Source organism: Entelurus aequoreus, linkage group LG11 (assembly GCF_033978785.1).
Source record: "Entelurus aequoreus isolate RoL-2023_Sb linkage group LG11, RoL_Eaeq_v1.1, whole genome shotgun sequence".
Classification (NCBI taxonomy): Eukaryota; Metazoa; Chordata; class Actinopteri; order Syngnathiformes; family Syngnathidae; genus Entelurus; species Entelurus aequoreus.
In genome coordinates this window covers 11,739,803-11,763,114 of record NC_084741.1, presented here as the reverse complement: position 1 = coordinate 11,763,114, position 23,312 = coordinate 11,739,803, and the positions used below count along the sequence as shown (strand labels likewise).

At 38.9% G+C, this 23,312-nt stretch overlaps 1 protein-coding gene across 2 annotated transcripts in view; it reads left to right on the top strand.

Moving 5' to 3' along the window:
• lmtk3 (lemur tyrosine kinase 3) overlaps nt 1-23,312 on the top strand; it is a 48,454-nt gene that overhangs the window by 3,643 nt on the left and 21,499 nt on the right. For both annotated transcript variants that reach the window (XM_062062475.1, XM_062062474.1), the window contains exons 2-6: nt 7,837-7,970; nt 8,296-8,443; nt 9,992-10,065; nt 10,141-10,259; nt 17,588-17,675. In XM_062062475.1, the coding sequence (XP_061918459.1) occupies nt 7,837-7,970; nt 8,296-8,443; nt 9,992-10,065; nt 10,141-10,259; nt 17,588-17,675 (563 nt within the window). The remainder of the gene's footprint in view (nt 1-7,836; nt 7,971-8,295; nt 8,444-9,991; nt 10,066-10,140; nt 10,260-17,587; nt 17,676-23,312) is intronic.

Genomic DNA, 23,312 nt, shown 5'->3' with positions numbered 1-23,312 from the left:
CCAAATTTCACACTCGGCACCATGCAGTCCGAAATGTAGCGTTCTCCTGGCAACCTCCAAACCCAGACTGGTCCATCAGATTGCCAGATGTAAAAGTGTGATTCATCAGCCCAGAGAAGGCGTCTCCACTGCTCTAGAGTCCAGTGGTGACGTGCTTTACACCACCGCATCCCACGCTTTGCATTGGACTTGGTGATGTATGGCTTAGATGCAGCTGCCCGGCCATGGAAACCCATTCCATGAAGCTCTCTGCGTACTGTACGTGGGCTAATTGGAAGGTCACATGAAGTCTGGAGCTCTGTAGCAACTGCCTGTGCAGAAAGTCTTTGCACTATGCTGACCTCTCTGTCAGTTTACGTGGCCTACCACTAGGTGGCTGAGTTGCTGTTGTTCCCAAACTATTCACTTTTCTTATAATAAAGCCGACAGTTGACTTTGGAATATTTAGGAGCGAGGAAATTTCACAACTGGATTTGTTGCACAGGTGGCATCCTATGACAGTTCCACGCTGGAAATCACTGAAAGCGGCCCATTCTTTCACACATGTTTGTAGAAACAGTCTCTATCCCTAAGTGCTTGATTTGATACACCTGAGATTAGTGATTAGGACACCTGATTCTCATCATTTGGATGGCTGGCCAAATACTTTTGGCAATATAGTGTATATCAAGCAGCTAAAATGTGCCAAACATTGATAAGCGTTGAGAGTGTTCTGCATTTTTCCCATCATGCATTGCAGGGTATTTAAATGGGCTTAATTTTGAATTATGTATGGTGCATGGACATTTAAAAAAAATAACATCTACAAAGTTCAGTGAGCAGGTTGTGTCATGTGTGACCGTGGGTGTTGCCTTTTTGTGCGGGTTGCAGTTTGCGCCATGAGTGGGAAAGGTTGCATGGATGGGTGTTATATCAAAATGCTGTGCAAATGTGAAGTTCATGGTCTCTGACCTGATTTACTCTTGTTGTCCCACAAGATGTCAGCTCGTTTGTGGCATTTAGACTGTCAGCTGCATACCCCAAAAGCAGTGAAGTTGTCACGTTGTGTAAATGGTAAATAAAAAGAGAATACAACAAATCCTTTTCAACTTATATTCAATTGAATAGACTGCAAAGACAAGATATTTCATGTTCACACTGAGAAACGTAACTTTTTGCAAATATTAGCTCATTTGGAATGTTTCAAAAAAGCTGGCACAAGTGGCAAAAAAGAGTGAGAAAGTTGAGGAATGCTCATCAAACACTTATTTGGAACATCCCACAGGTGAACAGGCTAATTGGGAACAGGTGGGTGCCATGATTGGGTATAAAAGCAGCTTCCATGAAATGCTCAGTCGTTCACAAACAAGGACGGGGCGAGGGTCACCACTTTGTCAACAAATGCCTGAGCAAATTGTTTAAGAACAACATTTCTCAACAAGGAATTTAGGGATTTCACCATCGACGCTCCGTAATATCATCAAAGGGTTCAGACAATCTGGAGAAATCACTGCACGTAAGCCATGATATTACACACCTTGGATCCCTCAGGCGGTACTGCATCAAAAAGCCACATCGGTGTGTAAAGGATATCACCAGAGGTGGGACCAAGTCATTGCTTTGCAAGTCACAAGTAAGTCTCAAGTCTTTGCCCTCAAGTCTCGAGTCAAGTCCCGAGTCAAGACAGGCAAGTCCCGAGTCAAGTCCAAAGTCAAGACTAGAAAGTCTCAAGTCAAGTCCCAAGTCCTGCATTTTGAGTTTCGAGTCCTTTGAAGTCCTTTTAACCACAGACTAATATTTTTACACAGATTGTGTATGCTTTTAAAACGCTGTATTTATTTATTAAAACAAGTGCATTTGAAATTGCAGGAAAAAAAATGGTGCTGACATTGCAATTCATAATAGCACTATTAACCAGTCATTTTAATAGTTTAAACAATGTTAAACATTTAACTCATTCCTTTACAGAATAAACACATTTGCAAAAACAAACATTAACATACTATTGGTTGTATTTTATGAAAATAACATTACCACAAAGTTGAGAAGGAGCAAAGATCTTCAATATTTGTATGTGAGAATCACAAAGAAATCTTCTGGGGGAGGATGACGCCCCTACAGGGGTTTGGTTTACAAACTTTCAGCCCCACCTAAAACAAAATTCACGCTGCCACTGATTATGATGCATTCTCATTTTAGGCAAAGTATAAGACAATACTTTCTTAACAGTATAATTGTAACCAGGAATAAGTCTTCAAGTAACAATATTCAAATACTAACATTGTTGGGTAAGACAGCATTTGGTTTTATTCTGAATGTAGTGAAACAGATTGGTGGTTTTAGCTGATACAAAGACTTTCAGGTGTTTATATATGTTTAAGTATTTGGCAGACACTTTTATCCAAAGCGACATACATAAAAAATAGATATAAAACAATCACTGTAAACATTATCATTCAAGGGAAGGATGTAATAGAAAATATCAATACAAAGTGTCAAGACAGAATAAACTCTCTGCTGCTGCAGCAACAGAGTTACAGTCTATAGGTCCCTAAAATATATAGATATCTAATGTATTCATACATTGTTTATGTAGGATATACGCATGTATATATAATCTAATCATATTGTTTCTTCAATTTAAAAATAGCTGACCGTTTTTTTTCCCCCTTCTCTGGGATTATATTCCCAGTTTTGATCTCGGACGTCTGGTCACTAATAACGTATAAGAATATTATATTACTGTTAAGCAAACTATGAATAATAAAAACGCCAAAACATGTGTCCGTTATCATAGCTACACGTATGACAAAAAAAACGCTTGAAAATCAGTGGTATTCAGTGAGGTAAGATGAATTAAATTTGCTGACAGTTCATTGCTCCTGCCAAATGAATTGCACTGGTGGAGCGGATCACCACTCCAAGATGGCGGCTCCGCGTCTCGTCTGCGCCAGTAGGCAGTAGCGCTCAATGCTGCGTACCCTTATAAGATGTCTATGGTTATGACGTTAGCAGTGAGTTTGCAGCCTCACTGATTTAACTACACAGCAAATAAAAGTCATGTTACTTAGCCAATAAACGTTATCTTACATTCAAAACTTACCCTTCTTTGTGCAACTTCAAATGTCGAACGAAGTTGGAAGTTGTTGCGTCTCCGTCTGTAATATTCGAACTGCGTGATTTGCATACGGCAATTCGTTTTTTGTTGACCAAGTCGTAGTTTTTATACCCGAACGAAACCAACTTTGGCATAATTGTTTCTCACTGCCGCATTGTTTGACAACTCATGTTCGGTGGTTGTCCTGCAATTGGATTGGATGAGAGCTGTGGGATGAAAACAACGTAGATTTAATTTGATTGGCTATTGTACTGACAGCACACACGCTGACACGCAGCACACACGCTTATAGACACAGACGTATAAAATGAAAGATACGGAGCGCTCCCAAATAACTTTTTAAGGTTTGGGTTTTGGGGAAAGTAGCAAGTCATGTCAAGTCAAAAGGCTCAAGTCCAAGTGAAGTCACAAGTCATTGATGTTAAAGTCTAAGTCGAGTTGCAAGTCTCTTTACATTTTGTCAAGTCGAGTCTAAAGTCATCAAATTCATGACTCGAGTCTGACTCGAGTCCAAGTCATGTGACTCGAGTCCACACCTCTGGATATCACCACATGGGCTCAGGAACACTTGAGAAAACCACCGTCAGTAACTACAGTTGGTCGCTACATCTGTAAGTGCGAGTACTATGCAAAGCCACAGCCATTTATCAACAACACCCAGAAACGCTTCGCTGGGCCCGAGCTCATCTAAGATGGACTGATGCAAAGTGTGAAGTGAATTATATTTATATAGCACTTTTCTCTAGTGACTCAAAGCGCTTTACATAGTGAAAGCCAATATGTCAGTTACATTTAAAGCAGTGTGGGCGGCACTGGGAGCAGGTGGGTAAAGTGTCTTGCCCAAAGACACAACGGCAGTGACTAGGATGGCAGAAGCGGGGAATGAACCTGGAACCCTCAAGTTGCTGCCACGGCCACTCTACCAACCGAGCTATGGCGCCCAGTGGTGTGCTGCTTTGGCAATCGCAGAGGCAAAAACTCAAACATGGGAGATCGGGGAAGCCATGGAAAATGTCTTCCGGACGCATTCGAAGCGATCCTGGACTACCATCTGTTGCCTAGTGAGGGGGAAGCAGTACACTGTCAACACCGTGTATGGTGTGGGGATGGTGTGCTGCTGACTTCGACTCAAGATGTTGTGAATCGGTGGAGGGACTGCTTCGAAGACCTCCTCAATCCCGCCTACACATCTTCCTTTGAGGAAGTGCTTGGGGAACTGCGGTGGACTCTCCTATTTCTGGGACTGAGGCTGCCGAGGTAGTCAAAATGCTCCTCGGTGGAAGGGCCCTGGGGGTGGTTGAGATCCGCCTGGAGTTTCTTAAGGCTCTGGATGCTGTGGGGCTGTCTTGCTTGACAAGACCCCGCAACATTGCTTGGATATTAGGGGCGGTGCCTCCGGATTGGCAGACCGGGGTGGTGGTTCCTCTCTTTAAGAAGGGGAACCAGAGGGTGTGTTCCAACTATCGTGGGATCACACTCCTCAGCCTTCCCAGGAAGGTCTTTTCAGGGGCACTGAAGAGGAGGCTATGCTGGATAGATGAACCTCGGATTCAGGAGGAGCAGTGTGGTTCTCCTCCTGGTCTTAGAAGTGAAGTCCAGCTCTATACTCTCGGCAGGGTCCTTGAGAGTGCACTGGCGTTTGCCCAACCAGTCTACATGTGCTTTGTGGACTTGGAGAAAAGAAATTCAACCGTTTCTCTCGGGAAGTCCTGTGGGGAGTGCTCAGAGAGTATGGGGTATCGGACCGCCTAATTGTGGCTCTCTGTATAATCGATGTCAGAGCTGGGTCCGCATTTTCAGCAATAAGTCAGAACCGTTTCCAGAGAGGGTTGGACTCAGCCAGGGCTGCCCTTTCTGACCGATTCTGGTCACAACTTTTATGGACGGAATTTCTGGGTGCAGTCAGGGTGTTGAGGGGATCTGGTTTGGTGGCTGCAGGATTAGGTTTCTGCTTTTTGCAGATGATTTGGTCAGGATGCCCTTCGGACGCCTGCCTAGGGAGGTGTTTAGGGCACGTCCAATCGGTAGAGGACACAAGCTCTCCCAGCTGGCCTGGGAACGCCTCTGGATCCCCTGGGAGGAGCTGGACGAAGTGGCTGGGAGAGGGAAGTCTGCTTAGGCTGCTGCCCCCGTGACCCGACCTCGGATAAGCGGAAGAGGATGGATGGAATATGCTGGTATACAACTAAGTAAAAGTTATGCTAGTATACAACTAAGTAAAAGTATACAAGTAAATAAAAGTATACAAGTAAATAAAAGTTATGCTAGTATACAAGTAAATAAAAGTATACAAGTAAATAAAAGTATACAAGTAAATAAGTAAATAAAAGTATATAAGTAAATAAAAGTATACAAGTAAATAAAAGTATACAAGTAAATAAAAGCTATGCTAGTATAGAAGTAAATAAAAGCTATGCTAGTATAGAAGTAAATAAAAGTATACAAGTAAATAAAAGTTATGCTAGTATAGAAGTAAATAAAAGTATACAAGTAAATAAAAGTATACAAGTAAATAAAAGTTATACAGTGGTCATTAACCAGCGTGCCCCCTTTTTGTCTACAGGTGGTTCCTTCCCACAATGCACCACTTTGAGGTACAGATGTCCTAATGTCCCTCACCCCCGCCCCCCCCTCTCTATATATATATTTATATATAGTTTTATATATTTATATAAATTCTTTTAGCACCTTTTCCCCAATTAGCACTTCCTGCCCCCCACCCCCGCTTCTTAACTGTTTCCTGAGTGGAAGGCTGATATTTCCTCTCCTTGTTCCGGAATGTTCCGCTGTTCTACTTTCAAACTTCAACTTTTCCTGCTTACCCACAATCCCTTGGTGCAAACTCTCCATTGGCCTTCAAGCTAACCTGCTGCTACGATGGCCAACAAATGACTTCTTCTACTCCTCTCTCTTCTTCTGCTTCTACTCCTCTTTCTTCTACTCCTCTTTCTTCTTCTACTACTCCTCTTTCTTCTTCTTCTAATCCTTCTTCTACTCCTCTTTCTTCTTCTGCTTCTACTCCTCTTTCTTCTTTTACTCCTCTTTCTTCTTCTTCTACTCCTCTTTCTTCTTCTTCTACTACTCCTCTTTCTTCTTCTACTCCTCTTTCTTCTTCTTCTACTTTTTCTACTCCTCTTTCTTCTTCTTCTTCTCCTTCTTCTACTCCTCTTTCTTCTTCTACTACTCCTCTTTTTTCTTCGTCTACTTCTTCTCTTTCTTCTTCTACTCCTCTTTCTTCTACTACTCTTTCTTCTACTTCTACTCCTCTTTCTTCTTCTACTCCTCTTTCTTCTTCTTCTACTACTACTCCTCTTTCTTCTTCTTCTTCTTCTACTCCTTCTTCTACTCCTCTTTCTTCTTCTTCTACTTCTTCTACTCCTCTTTCTTCTTCTACTCCTTTTTCTACTCGTGTTTCTTCTTCTTCTAATCCTTCTACTCCTACTCCTCTTTCTTCTTCTACTCCTTTTTCTACTCGTCTTTCTTCTTCTTCTAATCCTTCTACTCCTTCTTCTACTCCTCTTTCTTCTACTTCTACTTCTTCTACTTCTACTCCTTCTTCTGCTCTTCTTTCTTCTTCTTCTACTTCTTCTACTCCTTCTTCTACTCCTCTTTCTTCTTATTCTACTTCTTTTTATTCAACTCCTCTTTCTTCTTCTTCTTCTTCTTCTACTCCTTCTAATTCTCTTTCTTCTTCTTCTTCTTCTTCTTCTACTCCCCCTTCTACTTCTTCTTCTTCTACTCCTCTTTCTTGTCCTATTCCTCTTTCTTCTTCTTCTTCTACTAATTCTCATCTTTCTTTTTCTTCTTCTACTCCTCCTCCTCCTCTTTCTTCTTCTTCTACTCCACTTTCTTCTTCTTCTCCTTCTTCTTCTATTCCTTCTCCTCTTTCTTCGTCTTTTACTCATATTTCTTCTTCTTCTCCTCCTTCTACTACTCTCTTCTTCTTCTTCCTCTCCTTCTACTCCTCCTTATTTCTTCTTCTCCTTCATCTACTTGTTTTTCTTCTACTTCTTCTCTTCTTTCATCTTCTTCTCCTACTTCTTTCTTCTTCTTCTCTTATTTCTACTACTCCTCTTTCTTCTTGTTTTCCTCCTTCTTCTCCTCTTTCTTCTTCTTCTACTCCTCTTTCTTCTCCTCCTTCTACTCCTCTTTCTTCTTCTTCTTCTTCTTCTCTTTTCTTCTTCTTCTTCTACTCCTCTTCTTCTTCTTATCCAACTTCTTCCCCTCCTGCTACATTTTTGCAACATTTTTTGCTTCTCCTTATTTGTTTTTATTCCTCTTCTCCTTCTCGTTCTTCCCCTTCTTCTTGTTCTTTTCCTCCTTCTTCTCCTTCTTGTTTGTCTTCCTTTGTTTGTTGTTATTTTTCTCCTTCTCATCTTTCTTCTCCTGCTCCTCTTTCTTGTCATCCTCCTTCTCCTCTTTCTCCTTCTTCTTCCTCTTCCTTTTCCTCTTTCTTTTCTTTTTCGTCTTTTTTTTAAATTTTCATTTTCCTCTTTTTTTTTCTTTTTCATCCTCTGCTTCTGCTTCGCCTTCTTGTTTTTCTTTTTCTTTTCCTCTTTCTTTTCCTTCTTTACCTTCTTCGCCTCCTCTTCCTCCTTTTCCTTCTCCTCCACCTCCTTCTCCTTCTCCTCATCTTCTTCTTGGTCTTATTCTACCTCTCGGTCCTCTGTTCCTCCTCCACGTTCTTCTCCTCCCTGGTCAAGTGTCATCAGGCTAACTCTTGCTCCTCCTCCTTGCAGTTTCCCCCAGCAGGACGGCGGCGTTGTCCCCGCCTCCATACGTGGTCCTCCTCATCTCCTGCTCAGGCCTGGTCTCCTTCGTGCTGCTGCTGCTCACCTGCCTGTGCTGCAAGAGAGGAGGAGTGGGCTTCAATGTCAGTCTTCAAGTAGTCCTTCATATTCTGCTTGTATTTTGGAGTCAAACATTTTTTTTGCATTATTACTGCAATATTTTTTTGTGATTAATAACATGCAGTAATTAAGTTTTTTTAATGTCCTTAATAATAATGATATAATATTATGATCAACGAGTGTGATATTGACAAAGAATAATCAAAATATAAAATAGTGACATATAATTACAAATGAAACAATCCCCAGTAAAACTGTGATGTTAAAATATCTCACAATGATTAAACGCTACAATGAAATCTTTCCAAACAAAACATTGAAAACTCATGAGAATGTTTTTCATTGCAGGAGTTTGACAATGCGGACGGGGAAGAATGTTCCGGAGGCTCCAGTCCCATCCAGGAGGACAGCCTGTCCTCGTGCCCCTCCCTCCCTGAGGTCTACACCCTGCCCGTCAGAGAACGGCACACCTGCGCCGCCCTGCGGGATGGAGGAGGTACTGCTCAGGCGGGCGCTCCTGCTTCGGGGCGGCTAAATCAGCATGCTACCAGTTAGCATTCCTGAAATACCCAAATATATGACACTATACCTGTTCAATCATATAATAAGCTGCAATGCTAATGTTAGCATGTTCAAATGCTAACTGTAGCATGCGTCAAGTAGCAAAATATATTACCCTGAGGTGTTTACCTGTTTAAAATGCTAGCATGCTAACATTAGCATGCTAACAGGTATCATTCGTCAAGTAACAAAATATACGCTAAATAAATAAAAGCTATGCTAGTATCCTCTTTCTTCTACTTCTCCTCTTTCTTCTTCTTCTTTCTCCTTCTTCTACTCCTCTTTCTTCTTCTTTCTTCTTCTTCTTTCTCCTTCTTCTACTCCTCTTTCTTCTTCTACTCCTTCTACTCCCCTTTCTTCTTCTTCTAATCATTCTACTCCTTCTTCTACTCCTCTTTCTTCTTCTTCTACTTCTACTCCTCTTTCTTCTTCTTCTACTCCTTTCTTCTACTCTTTCTTCTTCTATGCCGTCTTCTACTCCTTCTTCTACTCTTCTTTCTTCTTCTTCTAATCCTTCTACTCCTTCTTCTACTCCTCTTTCTTCTTCTTCTTCTACTCCTCTTTCTTCTTCTTCTTCTTCTACTCCTTTCTTCTACTCTTTCTTCTATGCCGTCTTCTACTCCTCTTTCTTCTTCTTCTTTCTCCTTCTACTCTTTCTTCTTCTACTCCCCTTTCTTCTTCTTCTAATCCTTCTACTCCTTCTTCTACTCCTCTTTCTTCTTCTTCTACTTCTTCTACTCCTCTTCCTCCATCAGTCAGCATGCTTGCCAGATAGCGCCAAGTAAGAAGAAATATGAGCTAAAAAAGCTGGCATGCTAACATGCTCACAACAACATGCTTACAGTTAGCATTAGTGAAATACCAAAATATATGACACTATACCTGTTCAAATTGTATAAAAAAGCGAGAATGCTAATGTTAGCATGTTAAAATGCTAACTGTAGCATGCGTCAAGTAGCAAAATCTATTACCCTGAGGTGTTTACCTGTTTAAAATGCTAACATGCTAACAATAGCATGCATCAAGTATCAACATATGACCTACAAAGTTAGCCTACAAAAAGCATGACATTAGCATGCTGGCAGGTAGCATTGGTCAACTGACGCTGAGGTGCCATGTTAATATCAGAACGCTAACTGTTGTGTAAAAAACTGAGCTCCCGGCCGCACACACACACGGAGTAGTGCTAAATGAATGGGGTAGTGCTAAATGAATGGGCTAGTGCTAAATGAATGGGTTAGTGCTAAATGAATGGGGTAGTGCTAAATGAATGGGCTAGTGCTTAATGAATGGGGTAGTGCTAAATGAATGGGCTAGTGCTAAATGAATGGGTTAGTGCTAAATGAATGGGGTAGTGCTAAATGAATGGGCTAGTGCTAAATGAATGGGGTAGTGCTAAATGAATGGGGTAGTGCTAAATGAATGGGGTAATGCTAAATGAATGGGGTAATGCTAAATGAATGTCTCACTTGTGCTTTTGCAGACTCTAAGTCTGCCTGTTTCAAGAGGCACGCCTTGAACTACCTGCAGGAGATCGGAAACGGCTGGTTCGGAAAAGTAAGAAGCCCCGCCCCTCCCCCCGAGTGTGAAAAGGGCGTGGCCTTCTGGTATCTCACCTGTGCTTCCCTCCAGGTGATCCTGGCCGAGGTCCTGTGTGACTGCAGCTCCTCCCAGGTGGTGGTCCAGGAGCTGAGGGTCAGCAGCAGCCCGCTGGAGCAGAGGAAGTTCTTGGCCGAGTCGGAGCCGTACAGGTGAGACCCCTAGTGGAGGTGTGGCGCTCTTCAGCCCGCACTTTCATCCCATAGCACCGTTCCAGGACCACAACCTTCCAGAATTCCCGGTTTCCTGGGACATTTTCCCCCTGGTAATGAATGGGACAATTTTCAAACCTGCACAACCCCAACACATTCCACCATCCACGCACTCCACTCACCCTGGACAATCAAACTAACATTTTCCAAGTTCAAAGAAAATTCCAGGGATTTCCCGGAATTTTCCTAAAATTCCAGGAATTCCAAAATACCCGTTCTTAGTACGTCAACATTTTTCCAACGATTCCAAAATTCCAACACCAACCCATTTATATTATGTAGGACAATTGTGTCAATATCAAATTGTATTTTTTTTAATTCACGGTTTTTCCAAAATTTCCAGGAAATTCCCATTCAAATGAATGAACATATTCATAGTTCTACCTACCATGCCCTAAGTTCTCAAAATTTGGTGCAGTTTTTTTTCCCAATTCCGGACTTTCAACTACCCACCCACACTACTCTTCCCATATACTGTATTTTGAACCCAAAACATGTTTTCCCTTTCACAAAATTCCCGGAATTTCCCAGAATTTTCTCACCATTGAAAATGAATGGGCAATATAAGAACCTCTCCATATCCCACATTTCTCACCTGATTCGAACCATTCCACCATCCACACACTCCACTCACCCTGGACAATCAAACTAACATTTTCCAAGTTCAAAGAAAATTCCAGGGATTCCCAAAATTTTCCTAAAATTCCAGGAAATTCCCATTCAAATGAATGCACGTATTCATAGTTCTACCATGCCCTAAGTTCTCAAAATTTTGTGCAGTTTTTTTTACCCAACTTTCAACCATCTACCCATACTACTCTTCCCATATGTTTTGAACCCAAAACATGTTTTCCCTTTCACAAAATTCCCGGAATTTCCCAGAATTTTCTCACCATTGAAAATGAATGGGCAATATAAGAACCTCTCCATATCCCACATTTCTCACCTGATTCGAACTGTTCCACCATCCACGCACTCCACTCACCTTGGACAAGTTCAAAGAAAATTCCAGTGATTCCCAGAATTTTCCAGAAATTCTGAAATACCCATTCTTACATTAACATTTTTCAAACAATTCCAACACCAACCCATTCATATCATCTAGGACAATTGTGTTAATATAAACTTTTTTTTTTTTTAAATTCACGGTTTTCCAAAATTTCCAGGAAATTCCCTTTCAAATGAATGAACGTATTCATAGTTCTACCTACCATGCCCTAAGTTCTCAAAATTTTGTGCAGTTTTTTACTCTATTCTGGACTTTCAACTACCCACCCACACTACTCTTCCCATATATTTTGAACCCAAAACATGTTTTCCCTATCACAGAATTCCCGGAATTTCCCAGAATTTTCTCACCATTGAAAATGAATGGGCAATATAAGAACCTCTCCATATCCCACATTTCTCACCCGATCGGAACCGTTCCACCATCCACGCACTCCACTCACCCTGGACAATCAAACTAACATTTTCCAAGTTCAAAGAAAATTCCAGGGATTCCCGGAATTTTCCTAAAATTCCAGGAATTCCGAAATACCCATTCTTAGTACGTCAACATTTTGTAAACGATTGCAAAATTCCAACACCAACCCATTCATATCATCTAGGACAGGGGTCTCAAACACGCGGCCCGCGGGCCAATTGCGGCCCGCGAGACGTTATTTTGCGGCCCCCACCTTAATATGAAAGTTTAATGTTATTGCGGCCCGCGAGTTTTAAATGAATGGCGCTTGACAGCGTTGTGTGCGGAGCGTGCGGAGCTGAAGGAATCTACCAATCCCACTGCCTTTAGTGTCCTCAAGAAAATGTCATTGCATCATCTTTTTCTCCATACTAACAGCGTGCCGGCCCAGACACATGTTGTATGAGGCTTCTGCAGACACACGCAAGTTATTGCAAGACTTACTTGAGGAACAGCCATACGGGTGGTCATATTTTATTTTATTCATTTTTTAACACTGTTACAAATATGTGCCACACTGTGAACCCACACCAAACAAGAATGACAAACACATTTCGAGAGAACATCCGCACCTAAACACAACATAAACACAACAGAACAAATACCCAGAATCCTTTGCAGCCCTAACTCTTCCTGGCTACAAAAACACCCCCGCTACCCTCAACCCCGCCTCCTCCCAACCAACCCCGCCCACCTCAACCCCCCCACACACACCTCAACCCCCCCCCCCCCCCCATCTCCCGAATTCGGAGGTCTCAAGGTTGGCAAGTATGCATTGACGTCACTTGCGTGATGCAAGCAGAGAAACATTTTGCCACTTTTCACGACACCCGCACACGCTCTTCTTCCCTTCTTCCCTGCCTCCCTCGCTCGCCCGCCTGCTCGCTCCCGCCCCCGTTGTAAACAGTCCAGGCGGGGAAGACGAGCAGTCCGGTAGCTTCCAAAGCACTCCGCGTTAGTGGTGATGTTAGCCCATTCGGGGCTAATTGTGCTACCATAACTGTAAACTCCACGGCGAGCCCCCCCCCCCCCCCCCTCCCTCCCTTTGGCTCCAGACAGAGACGATTTTTGATGCAATATTTCTTTGTTGAGCACAGGGGCACCCCGACGTGTCTTATTGCATTTCATTTTTATTTATCTCCTTCATTGATGTGCATCTTTGATCGATACACAATTATACCTCAATTATTCAATTATACATTTACACACCAATGCCTGAGAAGGAGCAGGATGAAGAAAAATCTTATATTTTTCTGCCCCCTTCAACATAATACGTAGTCTTACTTAATGATACCATTCAAACCAAACAAATACATCCAAATATAATGAAAACAAACAAAAAACACAAAAAAACACAAGAAGTGCAAAACTTCATGAAGTACAAACCGAACAAAAGAAGTAATATACACCTCACGGGATGATACAAAACAAATACAAAACCAGGCAAAAAATAAGTAAAATAATAAATTTAAAGCAAAATGTAAACACTTATGGCTGTCCATATGATTTTATTGTTCTGTCTTTATATATTTTTTCAATTGGAATATATTTTTACAATCTTTTATCTCATTGTAAAGAGAATTCCATAGTGTAACCCCCACCACTGATATGCACATTTGTTTTAAAGTTGTCCTAGAATACTGATGTTGGAAATAACCTTTTTTTCTATGCTCTTCATTCTCACAAGTGATGACAAACATTTTTTGTAAATTTGCTGGTAATTTTTTACTTTTAGCCTTAAACATGACAATCATTTTAAAAGCAGTCTACTGAGGCAACAAGATTTCATCAAGAAAGCAAACGAAAAGAGCGAAAAAGCCATTCAAAGAAGGTGAATTCATTAAAAAGTGCATGTTAGATTTTTTTTAAGAAATCTTTTTTTGCGGCCCAGCCTCACCCAGTTTCTGCATCCAGTGGCCCCCAGGTAAATTGAGTTTGAGACCCCTGATCTAGGACAATTGTGTAAATATAATTTTTTTTTCTTCAAAAATTCACGGTTTTTCCAAAATTTCCAGGAAATTCCCATTCAAATGAATGAACATATTCATAGTTCTACCGACCATGCCCTAAATTCTCAAAATTGTGTGCTGTTTTTTTTTACCCAACCATCCACCCACACTACTCTTCCCATATATTTTGAACCCAAAACATGTTTTCCCTTTCACAAAATTCCCGGAATTTCCCAGAATTTTCTCACCATTGAAAATTAATGGGCAATATAAGAACCTCTCCATATCCCACATTTCTCACCTGATTCGAACTGTTCCACCATGCACACACTTCACTCACCAAGTTCAAAGAAAATTCCAGTGATACCCAGAATTTTCCAGGAATTCTGAAATACCCATAACACCCAAACAATTCCAAAATTCCAACACCAACTCATTCATATCATCTAGGACAATTGTGTTAATATAAACATTTTTTTTTTCAAAAATTCACGGTTTTTCCAAAATTTCCAGGAAATTCCCATTCAAATGAATGAACATATTCATAGTTCTACCGACCATGCTCTAAGTTCTCAAAATTGTGTGCTGTTTTTTTTTACCCAACCATCCACCCACACTACTCTTCCCATATATTTTGAACCCAAAACATGTTTTCCCTTTCACAAAATTCCCGGAATTTCCCAGAATTTTCTCACCATTGAAAATGAATGGACAATATAAGGCCCTCTCCATATGCCACATTTCTCACCCGATCTGAACCATTCCATCATCCACACACTCCACTCACCCTGGACAAGTTCAAAGAAAATTCCAGGGATTCACAGAATTTTCCTCAAATTCCAGGAATTCCGAAATACCCATTCTTACTATGTAAAACATTTTCAAATGATTCCAAAATTACAACACCAACCCATTCATATCATCTAGGACAATTGTGTTAATATAAAAACTTTTTTTTTTTTTAAATTCACGGTTTTCCAAAATTTCCAGGAAATTCCCTTTCAAATGAATGAACGTATTCATAGTTCTACCTACCATGCCCTAAGTTCTCAAAATTGTGTGCAGTTTTTTACTCTATTCTGGACTTTCAACTACCCACCCACACTACTCTTCCCATATATTTTGAACCCAAAACATGTTTTCCCTATCACAAAATTCCCGGAATTTCCCAGAATTTTCTCACCATTGTAAATGAATGGGCAATATAAGAACCTCTCCATATCCCACATTTCTCACCCGATCGGAACCGTTCCACCATCCACGCACTCCACTCACCCTGGACAATCAAACTAACATTTTCCAAGTTCAAAGAAAATTCCAGGGATTCCCGGAATTTTCCTAAAATTCCAGGAATTCCGAAATACCCATTCTTAGTACGTCAACATTTTGTAAACGATTGCAAAATTCCAACACCAACCCATTCATATCATCTAGGACAATTGTGTAAATATATTTTTTTTTTCTTCAAAAATTCACGGTTTTTCCAAAATTTCCAGGAAAGTCCCATTCAAATGAATGAACATATTCATAGTTCTACCGACCATGCCCTAAATTCTCAAAATTGTGTGCTGTTTTTTTTTTACCCAACCACTTACCCACACTACTCTTCCCATATATTTTGAACCCAAAACATGTTTTCCCTTTCACAAAATTCCCGGAATTTCCCAGAATTTTCTCACCATTGAAAATGAATGGGCAATATAAGAACCTCTCCATATCCCACATTTCTCACCTGATTCGAACTGTTCCACCATCCACGCACTCCACTCACCTTGGACAAGTTCAAAGAAAATTCCAGGGATTCCTGGAATTTTCCTAAAATTCCAGAAATTCCGAAATACCCATTCTTACTACGTCAACATTTTTCAAACGATTCCAACATCAACCCATTCATATTATTGCAACTTCTAGTATTGGAAATCACATTTCTTTTTTTTTTTTGCGGCGTGAACTTCTCCATGAAAAGATTTGATTGAACAAAAAGTCCAAAAACAAGTATCATATCCTGCGGTGTGAACGCGGCCCAAGATATCCTCTGGAGCGTCACTGAGCCTCCTGTGTGTGATGAACATTTCATACCACCATTATCATTACGACCCCACTTTTGTCCAATGTGCTCAGAAAGGGAACGCACTGAAATCTTTGAACCACATTTGATTTTAATGTGTCAAGTATTCATGTTAGCGCTTAAGCTAGATAGCGATTAGCGCGATAGCCACTTCCCTAAGGAAATTAACGGTATCAAAGTGTCGCAATCAATCAATAGTTACTCTCGATTAAATGTAGCTAAGCTACAGGGGCAGTTATCCTCTGTAAATTGTAGCTACACGATATGTATATATATGTGTATATATCATAGTCATTCACATTGACGTCCCACTGGGGTGAGTTTTCCTTGCCCGTATGTGGGCTCTGTACCGAGGATGTCGTTGTGGCTTGTACAGCCCTTTGAGACACTTGTGATTTAGGGCTATATAAATAATCATTGATTGATTGATTGATTGATTGATATATGTATATATACATGTGTATATGTATATATATATGTATGTATATATACATATATATGTAAATATATGTATACGTATATATGTATATATATGTGTATATATACACATATATATGTATATAAATATACATATATATATATGTGTATATATATACAGTATATACATATATATATGTGTGTGTGTGTATATACTGTATGTATATATGTGTGTGTGTGTGTGTGTGTATATATATATATGTATATGTACTGTATATATATGTGTATATGTATATATGTATATAGATATGTGTATGTATATATGTATGTGTATATATATATGTGTGTGTATATATATATATATATATATATATATATATATATATATATATATATATATATATATATATACGTATACTGTATATGTATATATATGTATATATACTGTACGTATATATATACATATGTATATATGTATACATATATGTGTATATATGTATACATATATATGTTTATATATATGTGTATATATAAGTGTATATATGTATATATACAGTATATAAATATGTATATATGTATATATATGTTTATATATATATGTGTATATATATATACATATGTATACATACATATACATATATATATGTATACATATGTACATATGTATATATATGTTTATATATGTTTGTATATATATATATATGTGTATATGTATATATGTGTATGTATATGTATGTGTATATATGTATGTATGTGTATATATATATATATATGTGTATTTATGTATATATGTATGTATATGTGTATATATATATGTATGTATATATACTATATATATATGTGTGTATGTATGTGTATATATGTATGTATGTGTGTATATATATGTATGTATGTATATATACTATATATATATGTGTATATATGTATGTATGTGTGTATATATATATGTATATAGATATATATGTATGTATGTGTGTATATATATATATGTATGTGTATATACTATATATATATATGTGTATGTATGTGTATATATGTATGTATGTGTGTATATATGTATGTATATAGATATATATATATATATGTATGTATGTGTGTGTATATATACATATATATATATATATATAAAAATGTACTACATGTAGCTTGTTACTGCCCATCACTGATCACTTATAATTCAAACAGGCGTACTAACCATTAGTAATATTGCCGTAGTTTATCATTAATATCCATCATGGTTTTATTCCTACTGTACATCACTCTTCACCCTTTTTCATCTTGCTATCATTCCGTCCTCTCCCACGAGGTCTATTTTTGGAACTGCTGCTTTTCTTTCAACACACCTTGTCCCCTTCTTGTCTTCATGCAGGAGTCTCAAGCATCCCAACATCCTGCAATGTTTGGGCCAGTGCAACGAGAGCATCCCTTTTCTCCTGGTGATGGAGTTCTGCCAGCTGGTAAGTAGCAAGTCCACAATCAATCGCTACTTTTACGTGCGTTACAACGCCGTTACCGATACTGCCTGTCAACAAGACAGCGTCAGGAGCACGGCAAGTTTAATGAAAGCGACAAGCAGCACTAAACACTAAAATGAACTTGATACCAAAGTGGAAGAGGCAACATCACACAGCAAACAACACACAATATGTAAGTACATACACAACTACTACTACTACTACCAGGGAATAACGAACAACAAATCAATGATTGAAGTGACGAGTACGGGTGCGGCAAAAAAATTATTTCACATACAAATCGCGATATTTATCCATTCTAAATCGATTCTTAATTATCAAAAATCAATCCCAAAAAAATATACAGTACTTATAGAGTTATACATTAAAGTTATACTATTTTTTAGTCCATCTTCATGCAACCAGACGGAGCTTTTCTAACCTGTCGCCTTGTTTTGAAAAAGTTTAATTGGAAAATTGTGTTGAGTTGAGAATCGATTCTTAATCGAATCGTTAGGTGCCCAAAGAGTTACTACCCCGAGTGACAAGCTTGCAATCCTACAGAACACTTTTCCAATTTGCATCAGTCCATCTTAGATGAGCTGGGCCCAGCGAAGTGTTTCTGGGTGTTGTTGATAAATGGCTGTGGCTTTGCATAGTAGAGTTTTAACTTGCACTTACAGATGTAGCGACCAACTGTAGTTACTGACAGTGGGTTTCTGAAGTGTTCCTGAGCCCATGTGGTGATATCCTTTACACACTGATGTGGCTTTTTGATGCAGTAGCGCCTGAGGGATCCAAGGTGTGTAATATCATGGCTTACGTGCAGTGATTTCTCCACATTCTCCCAACCTTTTGATGATATTACGGAGCGTAGATGGTGAAATCCCTAAATTCCTTGCTTGAGAAATGTTGTTCTTAAACAATTTGCTCAGGCATTTGTTGACAAAGTGGTGACCCTCGCCCCGTTCTTGTTTGTGAACGACTGAGCATTTCATGGAAGCTGCTTTTATACCCAATCATGGCACCCACCTGTTCCCAATTTGCCGGTTCACCTGTGGGATGTTCCAAATAAGTCTTTAATGAGCATTCCTCAACTTTCTCACTCTTTTTTGCCACTTGTGCCAGCTTTCTTGAAACGTGTTGCAAGCATCAAATTCCAAATGAGCTAATATTTGCAAAAAATAAGAAAGTTTCTCAGTGTGAACATGAAATATCTTGTCTTTGCAGTCTATTCAATTGAATATAAGTTGAAAAGGATTTGTTGTATTCTCTTTTTATTTACCATTTACACAACTTGACAACTTCACTGCTTTTGTTTTTTTTATATAATTAATAATTAATATAATTGGATGTTAAGAGTATGTGAAAGTTCGACTTCTACCTTGTTTACTTCCGTGACGACCTTCTTAAAGTTTTGTAATCAATCAGAAATATCGAGCAGCTAAAATGTGGCAAACATGTGAAGAGAGTGTCTTGCATTTTTCCCATCATGCATTGCAATGGGCGTAATTTTGCATTGTTTATAGTGAATGGACATTTAGTTTTTTTTATAACGTCCACACAGTTCAGTGAGCAAGTTGTGTTACGTGTGAGTGTGTGTTGAGGTTTGGTGTTGGTTGCATTTTTGTTTGTTTGTTTTTGTGCCATGACTAGGGAAGGTTGTTTGGATCAGGTCATATCAGTGATCGCTTGAGCTGCAGTCAGTACACAATTCATGGTCATTGCCCTAATGTCCACAAGATGGCAACAAATTTGCCGCCATCAGACCATTGGATATTTGAAATTCATTTGGAAACACCCGGCTGGACCAGAGTCCGCATTAAACTGGTGATGTCTTGCGGGCCGGTCCTAGTTTTGGACACCACTGGTGTAAATGCTGCCTCTTTGCCAGGTTGGCATTGCAAATGAAAGTATGTTCTTAATTGTCTTACCCTGGATACATGCATGTTAAATAAATATATAAATACATGTTAACTAGGAAGTAAAGTACAGTGGTGGTCAAAAGTGTACGTACACTTGTAAAGAACATCCTGTCATGGCTGTCTTGACTTTACAATCATTTTTTATTTTGTTGTGATGTAGTGATTGGAGCACATACTTGTTGCTCACAAAAAACATTCATGAAGTTTGCTTCTTTGATGAATTTATTATGGGTCTACTGAAAATGTGAGGGTCAAAAGTATACATACAGCAATGTTAATATTTGCTTACATGTCCCTTGGCAAGTTGACCTGCAATAAGGCGCTTTTGGTAGCCATCCACAAGCTTCTGCTTGACCACTTGACCACTAAATTGCTGCAGTTCAGCTAAATGTGACATGGACTTGTTTCTTCAGCATTGTCCACACCTTTAAGTCAGGACTTTGGGAAGGCCATTCTAAAACCTTCATTCTAGCCTGATTTAGCCATTCCTTTACCACTTTGGAGGTGTGTTTGGGGTCATTGTCCTGTTGGAACACCCAACCTCCGGGCTGATGATTTTAGCTTGTCCTGAACAATTTGGAGCTAATCCTCCTTTTTCATTGTCCCATTTAAAGCAGCAGTTCCATTGGCAGCAAAACAGGCCCAGAGCATAATACTACCACCACCATGCTTGACGGTAGGCCTGGTGTTCCTGGGATTAAAGGCCTCACCTTTTCTCCTCCAAACCTAACCAATCTGGCGCCCTAGGCAAGATTTTAGGTGGCGCCCCCCCACATCGGCAGTGAAGTGTATATACTCACAAGAAACCGAATAGCTTTGTCTTTGACCTTTTTTTTTTTTACTTAAACAAAGCAAATTAACAATCAGAATAGTTAACAAGATAAAAAAATACATGAATAAATAAATGAATACAAAAAATAAAAAATGGATATATGAAATACAATATTTTTTACATACATAAACACAAAATAAAACATGTCAACAAGTTGCATAAAATAAATTAAAAATACAATATAATTAAGGCACTGCACAAAACAAGATATCAAACCAGTGTGACTTTAACAACTATATTACAAAAAAAGGGGATCCTACAGAGTTCTTTATTTGTGCTTTCTAATATTGCATTAACTAGAATGACTTACTTAAAGGCCTACTGAAATGAATTTTTTTTTATTTAAACGGGGATAGCAGATCTATTCTATGTGTCATACTTGATCATTTCGCGATATTGCCATATTTTTGCTGAAAGGATTTAGTATAGAACAACGACGATAAAGATTGCAACTTTTGGTATCTGATAAAAAAAAAGGCTTGCCCCTACCGGAAGTAGCGTGACGTAGTCAGTTGAACATATACGCAAAGTTCCCTATTGTTTACAATGATGGCCGCATGAAGTGAGAGAGATTCGGACCGAGAAAGCGACAATTTCCCCATTAATTTGAGCGAGGATGAAAGATTTGTGGATGAGTAAAGTGCAAGTGAAGGACTAGTGGGGATTTGAAGCTATTCAGATAGGGAAGATGCTGTGAGAGCCGGGGGTGACCTGATATTCAGCTGGGAATGACTACAACAGTAAATAAACACAAGACATATATATACTCTATTAGCCACAACACAACCAGGCTTATATTTAATATGCCACAAATTAATCCTGCATAAAAACACCTGCGTGTTTGTTATGCTAGCTCCTAGCTCCTCTGCTAGCTCCTAGCTCCATAGAACACGCCAATACAATTCAAACACCTGATCAACACACACAATCACTCAGCCCAAAAGACCGTTCACCTAACCCAAGGTTCATAAAGCTTATATATTTAAAAAAAGTTACGTACATACGCAAAAAAAAGTTGCGCACATACGGTCAAGCGATCAAATGTTTAGAAGCCAAAGCTGCATACTCACAGTAGCACGTCTGCGTCTTTGTCATCCAAATCAAAGTAATCCTTGTAAGAGTCTGTGTTGTCCCAGTTCCCTACAGGCGTCTGTGGTTCGAAGTCAAAAGTCCTCCTGGTTAGAGTCTCTGTTATCCGAGTTCTTCCATCTTGACTGCATCTTTCGGGAATGTAAACAAAGAAGCGCCGGCTGTGTACTGTTGTTGCTGACTACGTTCGAAAAATACGTCCATTTCGCACCGACAACTTTCTTCTTTGCTTGCCCAGCTTCCTTCTCCATAATGCAATGAACATGATTGCAACAGATTCACCAACACAGATGTCCAGAATACTGTGGAATTATGAAATGAAAACAGAGCTTTTTCGTATTGGCTTCAATGTGGAAGGCATACCCGTGTTCGCCGGGCTACGTCACGCGCATACGTCATCCTCAGAGGCGTTTCAAACCGGAAGTTTAGCGGCAAATTTAAAATGTCACTTTATAAGTTAACCCGGCCGTATTGGCATGTGTTATAATGTTAAGATTTCATCATTGATATATAAACTATCAGACTGCGTGGTCGGTAGTAGTGGGTTTCAGTAGGCCTTTAAGGCAGAGGTGTCCAAAGTGCGGCCCGGGGGCCATTTGCGGCCGGCAGCTAATCGTTTACCGGCCCCCACACATTCTGCAAAAATTGCAAAATTGATAGTATTGCAAAAATTTAAAAAAACATTTAAAAAAAAGTGGAATGAGGTGAAATCTAAGGAGAAAAAGTTGCAATGTTGACACAAAGCTGCCATGCAGGCTGTTTTTTTTTCTTTTGTCTTTGTTTATTTTTATTTTTTTGCCATTGGTTTAAAAAAAAAAAAGACAAAAAATCTCTGTTACAATGAATTATTACTTAAAAAAATTTCACTTTAAAATGTTTTATGTGGAAAAAATATTGCATATATTGTGTGGTTGCCATAAAAAAACATCAAAGATTTATTTGACAAAAGAGCATAATACAAACAAAATAATAGTTCAAACGTAAAATGGACAGATATATCTGAAGTTGATCTCGTAATTTAAGTGTTAAAAGTTTAAAAAAAAACCTAATAAAAATGAGTGGGGGACCTTTTGGATCTATAATATATTTAATAGGATTTTATTTAACATTTCACTGTGATTACTCAAAAATATTAAAGAATTAAAATCAATGGTGTCCTGCATTATTGATCTTTTAGGGCTCTAATTACTAAATACTGAATATTTCAGTTTTACTATAAAAAACAAAATTGTCTTTGACAGAAAAGGCATAAAACCTTTTTTTTTTATTTTTTACTTTATATCAACCTGAAGTTGATATAGAGATTTACTGTAAGCGTTAAATAAAAAATAATAATAATTTGACTTATTTTTTAACATTTTAATGACTGAGACCCTTTATGGTCCCCGGGAGCCCTAAAGGTTAAAAAAAAATAAAAAAAATTAGGGATGTCCGATAATGGCTTTTTGCCAATATCCGATATGCCGATATTGTCCAACTCTTTAATTACCGATACCGATATCAACCGATACCGATATCAACCGATATATACAGTCGTGGAATTAACACATTATTATGCCTAATTTGGACAACCAGGTATGGTGAAGATAAGGTACTTTTTTTTAAAAATGAATCAAATAAAATAAGATAAATAAATTAAAAACATTTTCTTGAATAAAAAAGGAAGTAAAACAATATAAAAACAGTTACATAGAAACTAGTAATTAATGAAAATTTGTAAAATTAACTGTTAAAGGTTAGTATTATTAGTGGAGCAGCAGCACGCACAATCATGTGTGCTTACGGACTGTATCC